We start from the raw sequence: 16726 nt of genomic DNA, 5'->3' as shown, positions 1-16726 counted from the left end.
CCGTCTTCTTTTTTCTCCTTCGTGGCAGTTTGTCAGGCCGCAGGTAGACCTAACAATAACACCTTTCAAAAAGCCGGAAACTAATGAATTACCATATTGCCAACAGCATAATCAATTAAAACGTAAATATAGCAATTACAAATCCGTATTTACAGATGGGTCCAAGGACGGTGGCGCAGTAGCTTGTGTCACTGTCATTGGATCCAGACCAATACCTTCGAGATTACCGGATAGCAGAAGACGCTCTTTAACCTCACCCTATATGTGTTCAATAGGTTTGAGATGAGGACTGAGAGCTGGCCACGGCATATTATGGATGTTGTGATGCTGGAGAAAGGTCATGGTAACTATAGCAACATGGGAATGAGCGTTATCCTGCTGGAAAAGGTGTTGGCGATGTTGTGTGAAACATTGAACAACATGTCGTCTGATCACTTTGTCGATATAACTTTGAGCACTCCGTGACCGCGACCTTGGAAAGCATTCTGGAAGGACGTGGGTGCAAGTCTCGCATAAAGTCCAATGCCTGCCCAGATCATGACGGTGGGTCTATTCATCAACCCCTTTCCATCAAAAAAGCTACCACACCATACCATATCATATCGTACCATACCATATCATATCATGCTAAATCATATTACATCGTATCATACCATATCATACCATATCTCACATCACATCACAGCATACTTTTGTTTCTCTCGAAACTTCCTAAAGGCAACAGAAATTATTGATAAGACCGTATAGACTTCACTAAATGCCATACACACTATTTCACGGTTCAGAGTTTGTTTCTTGTTCGGATAGAAATACATGCATTTCTTACGTGTGTGAGCATACATATTTCTTCATTACCATTTATGCAATAGAAAAGTCATACCACAAAATTTTAAGACTCAGCCCATTTGTTACAATTTATGACAGGTCAGTTTCTCTAAATAATAATTCACAATGACATGGGAATAAAGGAACTTTCTTTCCTATTTATTGCTTCAAAACAAGGATAATATGCTTGAAGGTGGACACTTCCCGCAGATGATACATTTAGGAAGTTCTGCCTTATGCCTTTTGAGTGAGTGAGTTTAGTTTTACGCCGCACCCAGCTATATGGCGGCGGTCTGTGAATAATCAATCTGGACTGCTTTAAGCAGACAGTCATGAGAAAACCGACTGTGGCCAGCACGTCGTAGAATTACTTTATCGCGTCTTGAATGACATCCGAAGTGTGACTCGAAGTGACATTTTGAAGTGCTGGATGACAAGACAAAGAATCTGAAAAGATGACCACGTTTTTGGAACGGTTCGTTTAAAAGCCATTAATTGAGGACATTCACACTCTCCCTGATCTAATGTATGAGCTGCCCAGAAAAGGTATTCTTTCACCCAGTAGTGAGTGAGTTTGGTTTTACACCGCTTTTAGCAATATTCTATCAATATCATTGCAGGGGACACCCAAAATGGGCTTCACCCACCTTATACCATAACTGTTAGTGATATATTTCACATAGTGCTTTTATAAATGCGATTGAGACAAAATTTAATTCAGGCTCTCTTTTTATTGATTCCCATATTGATATGAAATCATCCTGCTATTCAACTGAGATATAATCATGTGCAATACTAGCTGTTATGCAAGAAATGTGTTCATTATTCATGTTGACTTGAATGAAAAGAGTGACATGAGCAAATCAAGATTGTGACTTTATCACGACACGATCCCTCTTTCACCGTTATCCCGGCACTGATGTAAAGCACGTTTGCTATCCCTTCTGCCGATATGCCCCCTCCGATAAATCCTCAGCAGCCCGGCTGTCACCGTGACTAAGAATGATCTCAACACTGCAGCTGACACATTGCTAGTTACGGTAAGCCTGATGACCAAGCCAGTGGACTGCACATCGTAAGGTTGCGAAAGGAAGCAAAGTGTCTCTTCAAAACTATAGCTCAGCTGTAAAGAATAATGACTCTTGAACACTCTTGTACTGTCGCAGAGGAAGATTAGTTTTTCCGAACTGAATTTATTTATTTGATTGATTTCAGTGTTCTTAGATTTCAGCACTGCACTTTTGACTGAGGCTCACTCTGTACTATGAGGGATACAGGACTACAAACTTAAAGGTAAGTGTATAGTTACAGATATCTTTGTGTACAATACATGTTAGGATACTATATGAATATCTCGTATGTAAACATTAATAACTCTTTAAAAGTATATTTTAGCTTACGCCATATACTGGTGTTTGTCTATAAAGTGCGTAGATGTATCATAGAGTTCACAAAGATTTCGTAGAGTATTAATTGCACTGATTTGTGTATCCAGCAAGCTAGATTGTATGGAACCCTAAAAGGGACATTGTTGCATTGTCACGGTTACATAAATTAACAAAAATGTCAACATGATCATGAAGCAAAGCGGGATAATGGAGTAACGAGAAATTTTTGAGAGAGTGAGTTAATATTTAACGTCACACCGACAATATCTCAGCCATATCGTGACGAGAACAAACATGATTATAAAGAATAATATTATGTATATAAAATAAAACTCGTCGTCAAAGTACGGTAACATACTAGTGTATCACAATTCGAATTTAAAACTATCATATGAAGATAAAACTAACAGCACTATTTGGACAATACATAATATAAAAATGGGCTATAGATCACGAGAAATTTTTTAAGAACTGCAGTGGTGTGCCGCGCTTCAGAAATATAGCGTAGCTTTACCTCTGGCGGCGGTGCAACAACGCGGTATTTATACAGGTGAAAACGTGTAAAATGTGAGGTAATTGAGAGTGAGTGAGTGGGTTTAGCCTTACGCGGCATTCAGTAATATTCCATTTGGCGGCGGTCTGTAAATATCCAAGTCGGGCACAGACAATACAGTGATCAACAGCATGAGTATCGATCTGTGCAATTGGGAACCGATAACGTGTCAACCAAGTAGGCGAGCCTGACCACCCGATCCCGACCACCCGATCCCGACAGTCGCCTCTTACGACCAGCATAGGATACTGAGGCCAGTATTGTAACCTGGACCCTCACGAGGGGTTCTTGAAAGGCGTATAGAAGTTGGTATTCGAGTCTAAGATTAATTTGTAAAATTTACATGTACATGTCATAATATGTTGCCATAAACGCAGGTGTATTTCAATGGTGAAAGATCGAAATGTAGATACTGTGCGCACTGGCACGAGATTTCTATAGTGAGGCACTTTCTACCTCTTGTACACAATACTCTCTCTACAACTTGTGGCATCGGCAGTCACTTACACGGGAAAAAAATTGTGATTTCTAAAAATTTCCGTTTTGAAAATATCAATTTCAAAAAAATTTAAAATGATGATATTTACATGGCTTGGAAAGTTTTGCAAATTTAGGAAGGATTTTACAACTACTTTCACTTTCCCTTTTCCCAAGGATCCACATGAATATATATACTGAACCACAAAAGAAACTTTGCACATTTGAAAATAACATTACGAAAAATGAGCAAGATAGGTTGAAACCCAAATAGTGACAAACACATAGCCCAAACGCAACCTTAGCTCACGTGAAACGTCGAACCGGGAATATGCACGCGTCTTGTTGAACTTGCGAAACATTGGAAATCACGTGACCCCACAACAGGCGGAACTGCACCTGCCACATGGGTATAAAAACTGCACAGAACCGATGTAAGACATTCACACTATGAACAGAACACCTTGGAAATTGCAAGACGAACAGTAGAACAACGTGAGCGAGCAATCGGAATGATTCAAATGGGAGCAACGAATACACACGTTTCAAGAACCTTTGGATGTTCCCGTGTTGCCATTGGTAACGTGTTGCAACGATACAGGAAGACTGGACGGTCATTGGACATCCCCAGAACAGGCAGACCACGGGTCACCACGCCACAGGAGGACCGGTACCTGCGTAGGCTACACCTCCGGAACCGCTTCCTTACGGTGACGTCATCGGCGGCGCACGCTTTAGGTTGGCGGATCAGCACAACTACGGTGACCAGGAGACTTCGGGCAGCGGGTATCAGGGCTTATCGACCATTCACTGGACAGATATTGACCCCTGAACATCGCCGCAGGAGACTATGATGGGCGAATACGGTACGATGTTGGTAACGTCGAGATTGGCAACGCGTGATTTTTTCTGATGAAAGCAGGTTCTGTTTGTTTACTGTTGATGGCAGACAACGTGTTTCCCGTCGCTGAGGTGATCGTACAGCTGCTCGCTGCTGTAGTCATTGATTCAATTATTAGAAACATGGATACTACATTCAGTGTGCAGGTAGAATAATCATACAATAAATGTCTTAGTTTCATTGCGTGATGTACATATAATGCCAGATCGGACAATATTGCTTCATTTTTGGAGGTCATGAGATTAGCGAAACGGTGTAACTGACATGATTTGGACAATAGATGTTACACCATGTCCTCTACCAGGACCAGTATTCTGGAAAACCATAGGGACCTAGTTTGTGATTGAGACAATGTGATAACACAATCATCTGCAAAACGCTCCCTGCGTCGTCACCATACTCTCACTCTGCCATCAGCCGTTGAGACGCAATGCCGGCCTTCGTCACAGAAAACTACAGTTCGACACTCCCTGTGACGCCAATTCCGATCATGTGTAGCCCACTGGAGACGAGTACGACCATGTCGAACAGTGAGGATTGGACCTCGGTAAGGTCTGAGACATCTGGCGTTTCTCTGCGTCAAACGCCTCCGCACTGTGTCTGATTGGTCAATGGCCAGTGGTTGGTTGTCCGTGAAGTTTCTGCAACCTAGGGAACAATTTTGCAGGTGATGACGGACGTCACAGGTGGTCTTCCACTTCGAGGACGGTCAGCTGTGCTTCCAGTGGTTTGTACTCGTTAGACTCGAAAATGAACAGAAACATTATTTGCAACACGTGTTGCCGTCTCGCCAGCATTCAGTCATACTAAAGCTTCGTCACACTGTTCGACTGATAATCGATGGCATGTCGCTACTGTGAAACAGTTAACGATTCGGTGCATGTTCGGAGCTCTTCCTTTAGGGATGAAACCTCGGGATACACGTGCATTGTCACTTTCATGAGATACTAGTAGCTGCGTTTTGACGACTTGTATTTTTTTTCAAACACAGAATCTGAAACCAGACTCTCTAGAATGGTCTAGCTAACGTATAAAAAGTGAAAAAAATAATCAAAATTTAGATGGAACATATCTGGCAAAAGGAGATATCAACAATCGATGCACCGACGCCAAGACTCGCCCTCAGGAAGGAAGTCTACCCCTAAAAATAAATGGACAGCTGGTCCAGGTAGAATCGGCCGCTTTAGCAACTTGACCAACTCGACCGTCACCCCGAATGATTACGAGCACGTCCTTAACATGTGAGACAAAACTTGGCTGTTTCGCGATTACCATGACCAGTACTTGAAAAACCCACCTGCTCCTGCTCCTGGGCGTTCGAGATATTCAGAAAAAAAACGTTTTTTGAAAGAGTACGGCATGTTATTCCTCCTCTGGTCTCTCTTGTGACGCCTTGTTGAAAAAAACGGAGTGGGTCTGAAACTGCTGATGAGTTACGACATGCGCCTGTTCATTGAAGAAAGCCTTTGAGCTGGGATTTCTGTGGCCGTCAAACGATACGTGAAGACCAACAACAAGTATGTGGAAGGTCACAACCAAAGCAAACCAACCAAACACATTCTTTATCTCAACGTTAACAATCTGCACGCCTGGGCCATGAGTCAGTATTGATAGAATTGCGCCGGATTCGAACAAAAGTGGACCTGAAATATCCAGTGGAATCACACAAATCACACAACAGCTATCTGCTTGAACCCGAATGGTGAACCCAGACCGGATGTCCGTATATCAGCAAACTCGTTGGGAGAAAAATAAGGTGGAAAAAATTTAAACTCATACCGAACTTGAACAAGGACAAATACTCACAAAATGAAACTCACTAACTTTGAATTCGATCAAAGTCCTTGGACAGAGCCCTACAAAAGTATGAACACCGATTTACAAAAGCTGGCCATCAGCGATTTTCGAAAGACTGCACACGCTCATGATGGTTTTACAAGACGTTGGAGAATTTGAGAAAACAAGTGAATGTGAAACTAGTCCGATCAAACGAGAAGAAAAACTCAAGAAACTGAAAGCCAGCCCGGCAAAAATATTCGATGACGATTTGGCTGCGCTTCACGTGAATAAAAGCCACATCAAATTCAACTAGTCTGTTTACGTGGGGGTGCGCATCCTCGACGTACACTTGATGTACGACATTTATTACAATGAGTTCAAGAAGCAGTACGGTACAAGTGCTAAGGGCTGTGCTGATGGAAATTCGCTCCGAGGATGTGCACGAGGATATGAAGAAAAACATGCATCTGTAGGACACCAGCGACTACCTGAAAGACCACCCAATGCACAACACCATCAACATAAATGTGCTGTGGCACGCCGATTGTGGGATACACTGACTTGAGAGCCAAGATGTATTCGATCAAGAAAGCAGACGACACCAAAATCAGAAAGGCGAAAGGCGTGAAAAACTACGTGGTGAAAAGAACATATGATGCACACCAGATTCATGCAGGCCCTGCTCAAAGCACATACTTTCAAACACCAAATGAATGCACTGTGAAACAACAGATATAGTATATACGCACTGATGATGAACAAGACATCGATGTCGCTGTCTGACACGAAACAATGGATCTCCATCGCCATGTCACCACTTACATGTGCTGACATAAACAGACGAATCAGAGACTAAACGCTTTGACTGAGACTCTTTGGGAATGGCGAGGGAAAAGAGGTTAACTTAAAACGGATCTTTTCTTGTTCTTGTTGAAAAAACACACTTGTACTGTAAAAGGTTCCCTTTTTCGTTTCCATAGGAATATTTTCAAAATTACACATGTTAAGACTTTACTAAATTAATTTAATTATTATCGCGAAATGAATAACTGCCTGAAAGTGTTTTGTTGCATAACGTCAACTTTGCTACTTATGAATCACGATGGGTTCGAGCAGATAACCGACAGACAGGTATATTTCATTATGAGGCCTCCTATGTTTATGTATTTTTTGAACGTGATAATTTACCCAATTTCCGTGACTTAAATTATTTCTGACATTACATAAGCATACAGATACCTCTTAATATCAGGGTTACTTTTCTGAATTAAATTTGTCAAAGTGTATGGTTCCGAAACATGCTTGATAATATATGGTTCTATGGTGTTGCGTATAATTGTCTGTCCAAAGAAAAATGGACTCTCAATATGGACTTAACCCTTCGGTTTACAATATTCAATGCTATAGCGGCCAGGTTAATTAGCTGTTTCAACATGCTTCTCAACGGTATGGAATATCATCAGACAGATAATTGTCAGTATCAAGATGTGATTTGAACTGATCACAATGAAAGTAAGCGAGTGAGTTTTATATACGATGCACTCAGCAGTGTTGCGGTTATATGGCTGTTAATAATTGAATTTGGAACAGACAATTCAGTGATCAACAGCATGAGCATAGATCTATACTATTAGGATACAATGACCAAATCCGCAAACATGAGTTACTGAAAAGCAATAACTCGTTTTGCCATTATAAGAGATAAATATTTCAATGTAAGCACAATTACGGATCTTTGTACTTTTTTAACTTTAAGTTTCGTTAATAGCTTTTATTGTATTTTTTAACGAAACAGAACAGTCCGAATAAAATCTATTTAATGTGCCATGTAAATAGATAAATGATATTTGAAAGTTGGCTATATTTCCACTGAGGTAGTCAGTGACTGTGTCCTGCTAAGGTATTGTAAAATCATTGTCCACCTTTTTAGTGTCCTCTGTCGACTGATTTTACAATAAAACCCTGTATAAACTAGAATCCTGAGACGGCTGAAATATTGCCGATGTGACTATAGATCTTATCTCAGTCAGTCACTTTGACAGTACCGATGCGGTATGCCCAGTGTATGCATAATGAACATGAATTCATGTAAAAACATATTCTTTCACCATACCAACTATACAACGGGTTTAATGAATGAACGATCGTGATAACAAAGGGTTTCGATAATGACTGTTTAATCTTTTACAGATGTTCAACACGAAACATCTCACTTTGGTTGTCCTAATCTGCACATACCTGTTTGCATTATGGGGCAATTATGACAAGTAAGTATTGTTATATTCATATTCAAGCCAACAAACCTGAACCTTTTCAATGAAACCAGCGGTGTTACTGCTATCATTGAATTTTCTGTCCCTTTTGACAACAACTGTTGATTGTCACGATTCAGGAAAACTTGTACGGAGTTCGCATTTGAAATATCCCGCTTGCATCACTTTTTACACTTTTTCGACTCCCCGTTGTTCTCGGTACCCTTTGTGTGATAGTTCCTCATCTCTTGATGCAGATCGGGGGAGTGCACAATTTCTCCACTGAGGGAATGGGTCTTCTGACACTTTGGGTAATGCAGAAGGCTACAGTGTTAGGCTCGAATGTTGGGTTTGAACAGACAGCGCTTCCTGGGAGAAGTCACAATCAATTGTCTAGACTGCCAGTAGATAGAATAAGGGTACTTGAGGTGATAATGAGCTTTGTCCACCTGACCTTGCCACGACAGCCAGACCTCTCTCTGCTGTACTGCATTTCAATCTGTGAAAGATGAAAATAATGTAATCTTACGATTTTGAATTACTATACATATATGTTATCCTACTGTCAAAAATTACTGTCAGGGGACATCAAGTTTTTGTCACGAGGTTAAAATACTGTTAGGCTTTGACTTTGAGTTCTTGCAGTGCATGTTGTAGTTTCCTTTTGGTACTTACTATATGTTTCGGTATCCGTGTACCCTCACAGAATATTTCACCAAGATCTGAAAAGAATCATAGTTGGTACAGCCTTAAGTTGTTTACAGCTGAACGTCAAAACCGTGCCGATGATTACCGACGTGCGCTGGACATAACATCATTTTTCTTTGTAAAAATGTGTTTGGAAATTGTTTAAATTTGCCCATTGCACTTCATAGGAAGAATAATTTAAATAAGATTAACTGTTCATCCAGTGAACGTTCAGCGAAAAGTAAAGGGTGTGCCACATCATCCACATGCCATGGCTTCAGATGAAAACAACCTCCAGGAGCATGACTTGTGACACTCTTCTGCAGGGACAGTCTTTTCATAAAAAATAAGCTATAGCCCCAACAGCACCTCATACCTAAACGCATTCAACACGGGTGGTCAAAGATGGATACGTATAAAGATGTAATAGTAGGAACTAAAAACACAACTCACCGAGACGGGTACTTCTTCCAACGACGCCATGTTTTGCTGCGTGAGTTTCAGCTCGCGACCGACCAATCACGGAAGTGAGCCGAAAAATCTCCGATGATGGTCGAACGTATTTCAACTATTACCGATATTCCTTCCAATATGGCGTGTGTGTTTCTGTTATTACCGCTAAACTGCCGATATGGCAGCAATTGTTTCGCGAGTGGGCTGCGTTTGTTTACATTTGAGATGCAATTCCTTCAAATTTGCTGTAATTCCTTCAATTACTTAGGGGGTCTGGGCGAGTGTTTGCTTGAAAGAACCTTGATGAATGCAATGACACTGGGGAGCTTCTAATATTATGTCACCGTGTGTTACGAGACTGTGTCTTCTGTAATTTGTATTATTTTTGATTACATGATAGTTACTATGGGGTCGCCATGTTAAGAGTTTTGAGTAATAGTTATTATGGGTCATATTTCGTAATAGTATTTTAGCAACACGCCTTGAAGGTAGCGCTTAAGAGTTGCCTCCCTTTAGGCTGTCTTCTGCTCATGAGAATGTGTTTTGACTGTTGGTAAACGCGAGGCCAAACAAGAAAGTTCTAAGTTAATGGCGATGTGCTGGCACAGTGCTCGAACGTTCAAGAATCAGTGACTATATATATGGCTGGTTGTTGTGATGACGGCACATACACACGGACTTACACAGGAGTTGTGTCATCATTCGGCCTATCTGTATCCGGCCTCTTCGCCTGATTGTCAACATGGACCTACATCCAAAACTGATCGCATTCAGTATAACTGTTTCTCGTTCTCAAACCAAGATTTTTGGGAGTTGATATTATATTTGTGACCCATTACTTTAGGTTTGACTCAGCTACTTCGTACTAGAAACCTCTGTTGTAAATCATTGTATCTTGCTCTTTGGTCAATACATATTACTGAATATTTTAGACTTTGTGTTATAATTTGCTGGTTCTAAGGGGATTTCTTATACCTTTTATCACGTCAAATTTTAAGCGTAACACCTGCCTCTAATGAGTAAGTTAATTGTTTCGTCACATCGACAATATACCAACCATACCGTGACAACAAACATCATACAGAGTGATGTCATGAGCCAGGACCATATCAGCATCACTTAGAGGAACTATAAGTATGTTTGTATGTCCCTTTAATTCTTCATGTATCAAATAGGTGCGGTGGACATTTGGCGAGGCTAAATCCCTAAGTTTCAAATAAATGTCAGTTCCACGATTTAATTATGTGAAAGGATCAACAAATAGGCTGGAAATGAGAATTGATTGAGAATAGTATTTCAATTAATTGGTGTGCAAAGTAATTAATAGTATAGTATAAAAATTATAAAACCTGTCCACAAAGGACAGTAAAATAACCAGATTACAAGAGAGACGAATTTAAGACTTGTATTTAAATCTATATCCAATTTGAATTCATATGGCAGTACTATACAAGAACAGGCTATGAATTGCCAACAACTGGAGGTAGATCACCATACTGGAGACCATGGGGACAGGCTGGAAGTGAAAACAATGGTGTAATCAGTATCAAATTGTGTTATTTTATACCTTTGATTGTCGCATTGTTTTCTCATTTAGTTACAATGGTAAGTTCAAAGAACTTTTTTAAAAAACTCATCATTTCACTTATTCTGAAGACACTTCTCTGTTTCTTGAGAGTGAGAGCGCATTAAGTTCCATTAGTAAACTTATTCATGTATCCTCTCAGGATGACCCGTCTCAGCGTCACATTCCTCTTAGGGGCAGCCGGCGCAGGACGATGCATATTCAGGCGACAACACTTACCCTTTTTGGAGCATCGGTTTCAGTCCATTCATATGCACTATTTGGTGAGAGTATGACCACTATAACTTTGGTGCATTTTGACCACTTTGTCAGTGTAGAGTAAACAACATGGATTGTTCAAGGTTGTTCCTCTGGGCAAGCATACACCAAATCTCCATCAGGTGATGGATATTATATCAAACATATGAAATATGTTTAAATCAGACATATGACATATGTTACCTATTTATGTAAGTATGTAAAAAGACCATTACATGCAATATCCACTTTTATTATACATGTTTCTTTGCAGGGTTCACCCCTTAACATTGCCCTCCCCTTCAAGAGCTGAACACAAAAATCAGACACCTTACGTGGGTATTAAAATCAACCAAGAAATCTTTATGATGAATGATACCGAAATAAATGATTTCAGTCATCATGCGTCTTCAACAGCTTCAAAGATGGCACTTGCTAACCCTCATACAGTGTACACACTTAATGAAACAATCAAAGTGAAGATTGTACTATTTGACCACAAGAACAGACCAAAAACTCGAGGTGGAGATATGCTTATTGTATGGATGCGAGACAAAAGCAAAGGAGCGGCTTTAGCAGGATCTGTTATTGACCATGACAACGGGACATACACGGGTACTCTGCGCATCTTGTGGACCGGGCACGCTGTCATCCGTGCAGCAATATTGTGTACAAGAGAAAAAATGGCTTTCATGCAGAGAGAATTAAGGAATGGATATGCTGGGAAAAAAATCACGTGCTTATTTCACGCACCTAATTTAGCTGAGATCACTTCAGGACACATGGATCACACATTCCTGAAAACTGGACAAGTTTGCAATCTAACAGACAAACATTACGGTGTTCCATTGTATTGTGACAAACCGAAGAAGAACGGAATTCAGTGCAGACACTGGACAGGCATCAATTCAGTACCATGGCTGAAGATGACACTAAAACCAAAGAGCAAATGGTATTTGAAGTAAGTATAAATATGGCAATAAAGAATAAGTGTTAAATTAAATAAAGGGGTTGAACAGTGCATCTTCATATAACGCCACACAAGGCCAGTGTATTAAGTGAGGAAGATATCCACTAAGCCTGTGTATCGGTACTATGAACTTCTGGGCTATCCATTACCTTTGTTCTGGGTTCCAGTGAACTATATAAGTGATACATGCAATAAATGTCTCACGCATCCTAAATACAATTAAGGAAACATTAAGACAATTAGAAGTAATGCAAAAAACGTTAGAGACAAGCTACATTCAAGCGTCAAAAACAACTTGATGACATAAACCTGTTTTTAATTATGTCAAAATGATGAGATATCTGTCGCTTATACTGATTCTGACTCACGGTGAATTCAACACTTACTAGTGCGGCATGTGTGTGTGTTGGGGGGAGGAGGGGATCGGGGGGAGAGAATGAGAGAGAGGGGAAGAGAGAGAAAAAGAGAAATCTATGCGTACCTGACACTTTAAGAGATCCATCATACATGTTCTTAATGACTGCCATTAAACACATCATAATTCGCTGCTGCAGGAATGAAGAGTTACAATGTCGATACTAGCATCGTTTCTTGATATGAAACAATCATTTGTAATTTCAGGTCTTTCGTCCCAGGAACTTTTCCAGGCAATGTCACAGTACACATTCCTTCTGGTTTGTATCCATCATCTTATCATGTATCGATCGTACCTGGTACATTTTTGAACCAATGGTGTAGGTGCCAAATATGACAGTCACAGTCCACGCCCACTGACCCCACTGGTCAGCACTCGTCCCTTTCCGCAACTGCCAAGCAGACTCGCACCCTCTCGATTAATGTTATGCGCGAAAATATGACAAATCAATCCGAATGCGCGTTTTATTTAGGTCCTTTGAAAAACATAATCCTAAGTACTTACATCGGTTATGGCATTTTGTGACTGTTTGAAAAATCGTGAAAGATATATACGGTCATGAACATGTATGACTAATATCCATGTACAGAACACCGTTATCCGAATTGGGTGATGTAAAGTTATTTATACGGATCGATCTATAAACGATGAGAGATTAACACGTGTTTGTTACATAACGATTCTCGTGTTTCCGATTGATCGTTTTCTTCGACGATTGGTGACGTGTTTTGCTCAGCGTTGAAATATTTTAAACTCAGAGCTTCAGTAACCCGCATTACATGCCTAATTTACACAGAACGGCCACCGCTCTGCCTGCCCTCTGTGGTCTCCAAATTTAAGTGAGTGAGTTAATATTTAACGTAACATCGGCAATATCGCAGCCATATCGTGACGAGAACGATTAATTATAAAAATACAATTGAATTAATAGCACATGCATTGAAAAAAAAACTGTCAACGAAGGACAGTATCAGAGAGTAAAATATAAAACTAGTGATTAGACCTAAAACAATGTATCTAGAGAGGACAATATAAAAATGAGCTATAGGTTGCCAACAACTGAAGGTAGAATCACCATACTAAGGACCGTGGGCCAAATTTTCAGAATGCCACTGAAAGGTCAAAGGTGGCACGATGAACGCAGACAGAAGGTACAGCCACCGCCATGAAAGCTGAAAGAATGCAGAGCCAATGGCAAGAACGGCTCAGAACGGCACTGTTGTGTTGAACTTCCTCAAAACAAATAACACCGGTAGCCGTCATGGTTCATTGATCGCAGGATGCCAAGGAAAGGCAGAGTGAGAGAGTGAGTTAATATTCACATCGGCAATATCTCAAACATAGCGTGACGAAAACAGTTTATACAAGAAAAATGAAAAACATCTTGAGCGAATAAATATGAAGAGTAAAACTACTAGGGTATCACATATAGGGGAGGCAGAACGGTCGCATTCCTGTGTAAAAATGGCCTAAGTAACTGATTGTGATACCTATATTTTGGCAGAGTTGAATTCTCGTATTGAAAAAAATCAACTTCCCTGGGTAACCATAACAGATGTGAAAACTACTCTGCGGATAATGAGCCAGGACGTTTAGATGTTCTGTTTAGTCAAGATAGTATTGTAAACCGATTTGGAGAAAAATACTTTTAAACTTTTATTTTATTTGCAATTATTTTGTACATAGTTGAACAGGAGGCGATAAAGGTCAGTTCGCTTATATACCGTTGTCGGATGTTATTCGTATTTAACTTTTATCTGCCCATTCCTTTTAAGGCAAAGTTGTATGTTAAACTTAATGATTTTTCATTTCACGTGTAACTTTCTGTAGAATTCTTACAAAATGGTAACCAAAATCAGTTAGATGTTAGATAATGTAACTGCAAACAGTTAATGGCAGACGGCGGCCATATTGTTTACTCCTGTGGTGAACAACAAACAAATACAGAATATATCTTGCTGTTAATGTTTCAGCCCCAAAGACAGCAATGGCTTCAAACATCCCTTGCAGCAGGACAAACTTCCGGAACACCTGGCTGTCGAACCCTGCTGGGTTCTTTTTCAATTCTACTTGGCGCCCCCTCTCCTGTTTTAATAACATAACTGTCAAACACTTTGACCGCTGCCTAGCAAACAGAACTCTCAGAATGTTTGGTGATTCCACTGTCAGACAATTTTTTATTGTCCTGTTCAAATATCAGAATCTTACTTGGCGAATTGGACCAAAGGGAACTGAAAGCAACTTTATACCAACGAGCAAATGGTATTCCTATTCCGAGGCATACAGCAAGAGGTTCAACTATACTGTCTCTTGGTCTCCCCATGGTCTACCCATGTCGTTTGAAAATGCCAACAGAACTGAGATTCGACCATGTTTTGTCCATCTAGATGAAATACCTTCCGGTTCTAGAGACATTGTTCTCATCAACCTTTATGCTCATTTCCAGTTGTTTCCTGTACACATGTTTAAGACTCGAATGAGACTGATAAGACTAGCAATAGAAAGACTGCTGCTGCGATCACCTGACATAAAAATTGCCATTAAAGGATCTCACTATTTTATTAAACATAGTACGGGGAACACGTTAGGTGGACTATGGGGACCTGTATATGATAAAATTATCAAACAAGAATTTGTTGCTCTTTATGACCGTGTCGTTTTCCTCGATCTTTGGGACATGCTCGTATCTGTTGAGAATTCTGATATTCATCCTCCCGAGCAGTTCATAAAGACGATGCTTCGCACTTTGTTCGGATATGTGTGTACATAAAGAGGATAATCACTGTCCATGCAAATTATTACCCCCTGGACGTATTATCAGTGGAGTTATACGAGGCAAGGACTTATCCATATTGCCTGTTTCATTTTTGGGAACACTTCTGGATGTACTGTGCTTGGTATGTATGTATGTATGTATGTATGTATGTACATACATACATACATACCAAGCACAGTACAACATTTTTTCCAAAATATTGCTGATATAACATTCCCAGTTTCTTAAGAATGAAAGAAACTGGTTGATCCAGTGCTTATTGGGGTCTCAGCTGTAATTGTTGTTTATGTGTTGCTTTGTTTTTGGCACAAAGTAGGGCAAATAAACATAATATGAACTCCTTCTCAAATATCCTTTGAATTACAAAGTGTGAGTTTAGTTTTACGCCTCACTCAGAAATATTCCAGCTATATAGTGGTCATGGAGGTCTGTAAATAATCGAGTCTGGACCAAACAATACAGTGATCAACATCATGAGTTTCGCAACTGAATTACAAAGAGAAGAAAATCATTCCATGTTGAGGCGTTTTTTTCCATCATCGTTAATATACATCTGCGATAGACTGGTTGATTTTGCTGTCTTTGATCGGCAGCTGTTTCAAATTAATTACCTTGTTTTCATCGCTATATGGCAGTTAGATTGCCGAAGCGATGTAAAATTTTAACGCACCCAATTTATCCATCATTTCATCTAGCAGGGAATGGTGTGGTGTTGCACCCTCTAATTGCTATAGTGAGATAAATGTAGGTAGGTTTCGTATTTCAATACAGAAATTGAAAAAAAAGAAATATTATTAACAGCTGCCCTTCAAGATTTGTCTGTTGACAGGTATCCAAGTCATTCCAACATACCCTTCATACAGGCGATTCATATATTGTACCCTTATCGATTAATTTGTAGATATGAAGTGTTTATACGCTCTTCCTGAAACCAGTTTTTCCCAAAAGGGCAACTTGCTCACATGCAATGGACTATGTCTCGTGGCCTAGACATGTTATCGTAAAACGCACTACTTCATGTTCATATCTGTAATACCCATATCTATATACTTATGTATATGAGCTTTTTAAATGGGTGCAAAGTTTCTTTAAATGTGGCGAAATGACCGTGTATAGTTCTGAAGGCACATTTTGCCAATATCTAAACAACCAACTCCTTAGGTGCTTCTTATTTTCACCCGACCCTGTAGCTTATATACATTGTTACGAGAATGTGTTTTCTATAAAATTATATTATTGATTATGTGATAATTAGTATTATAGGGTCACAATGTTTAGAGTTTTGAGTGATTGTTATTATGGGTCACATTTCGTATCATAAATGCTCAGTGCTTTTCGTACATTTCGCAGCAGACTTTAAGGTAGCGCTTTAGAGTTATCTCCCTTTGAGTATGTGTTTTGATTAGTTGTGCGTACTTCCGGGAGACT

At 39.9% G+C, this 16726-nt stretch overlaps 1 protein-coding gene across 1 annotated transcript; it reads left to right on the top strand.

The window, feature by feature from the left end:
- The first annotated feature begins 6071 nt into the window (after window positions 1-6071).
- Window positions 6072-15292, top strand: LOC137280774 (NXPE family member 3-like). Its single transcript, XM_067811987.1, has 5 exons — window positions 6072-6206; window positions 8114-8190; window positions 11412-12098; window positions 12729-12781; window positions 14496-15292. Exons 1-5 carry the CDS (start codon window positions 6072-6074, stop codon window positions 15290-15292), a joined length of 1749 nt encoding a protein of 582 aa, XP_067668088.1.
- The last annotated feature ends 1434 nt before the right edge of the window (window positions 15293-16726 follow it).

The sequence above is a fragment of the Haliotis asinina genome, chromosome 4 (assembly GCF_037392515.1).
Source record: "Haliotis asinina isolate JCU_RB_2024 chromosome 4, JCU_Hal_asi_v2, whole genome shotgun sequence".
Lineage (NCBI taxonomy): Eukaryota > Metazoa > Mollusca > Gastropoda > Lepetellida > Haliotidae > Haliotis > Haliotis asinina.
Note: the sequence above shows the minus strand (reverse complement) of the source record. Positions and strands in the feature narration are given on the sequence as shown.

Coding starts and splice junctions, on each gene's coding strand:
- LOC137280774 (XM_067811987.1), top strand. CDS start 6,072: ATGGTTTTACAAGACGTTGGAGAATTTGAGAAAACAAGTGAATGTGAA. Junction 8,191..11,411: donor TTATGGGGCAATTATGACAA/GTAAGTATTGTT, acceptor GTTTCTTTGCAG/GGTTCACCCCTTAACATTGC. Junction 12,099..12,728: donor AAGAGCAAATGGTATTTGAA/GTAAGTATAAAT, acceptor TTGTAATTTCAG/GTCTTTCGTCCCAGGAACTT.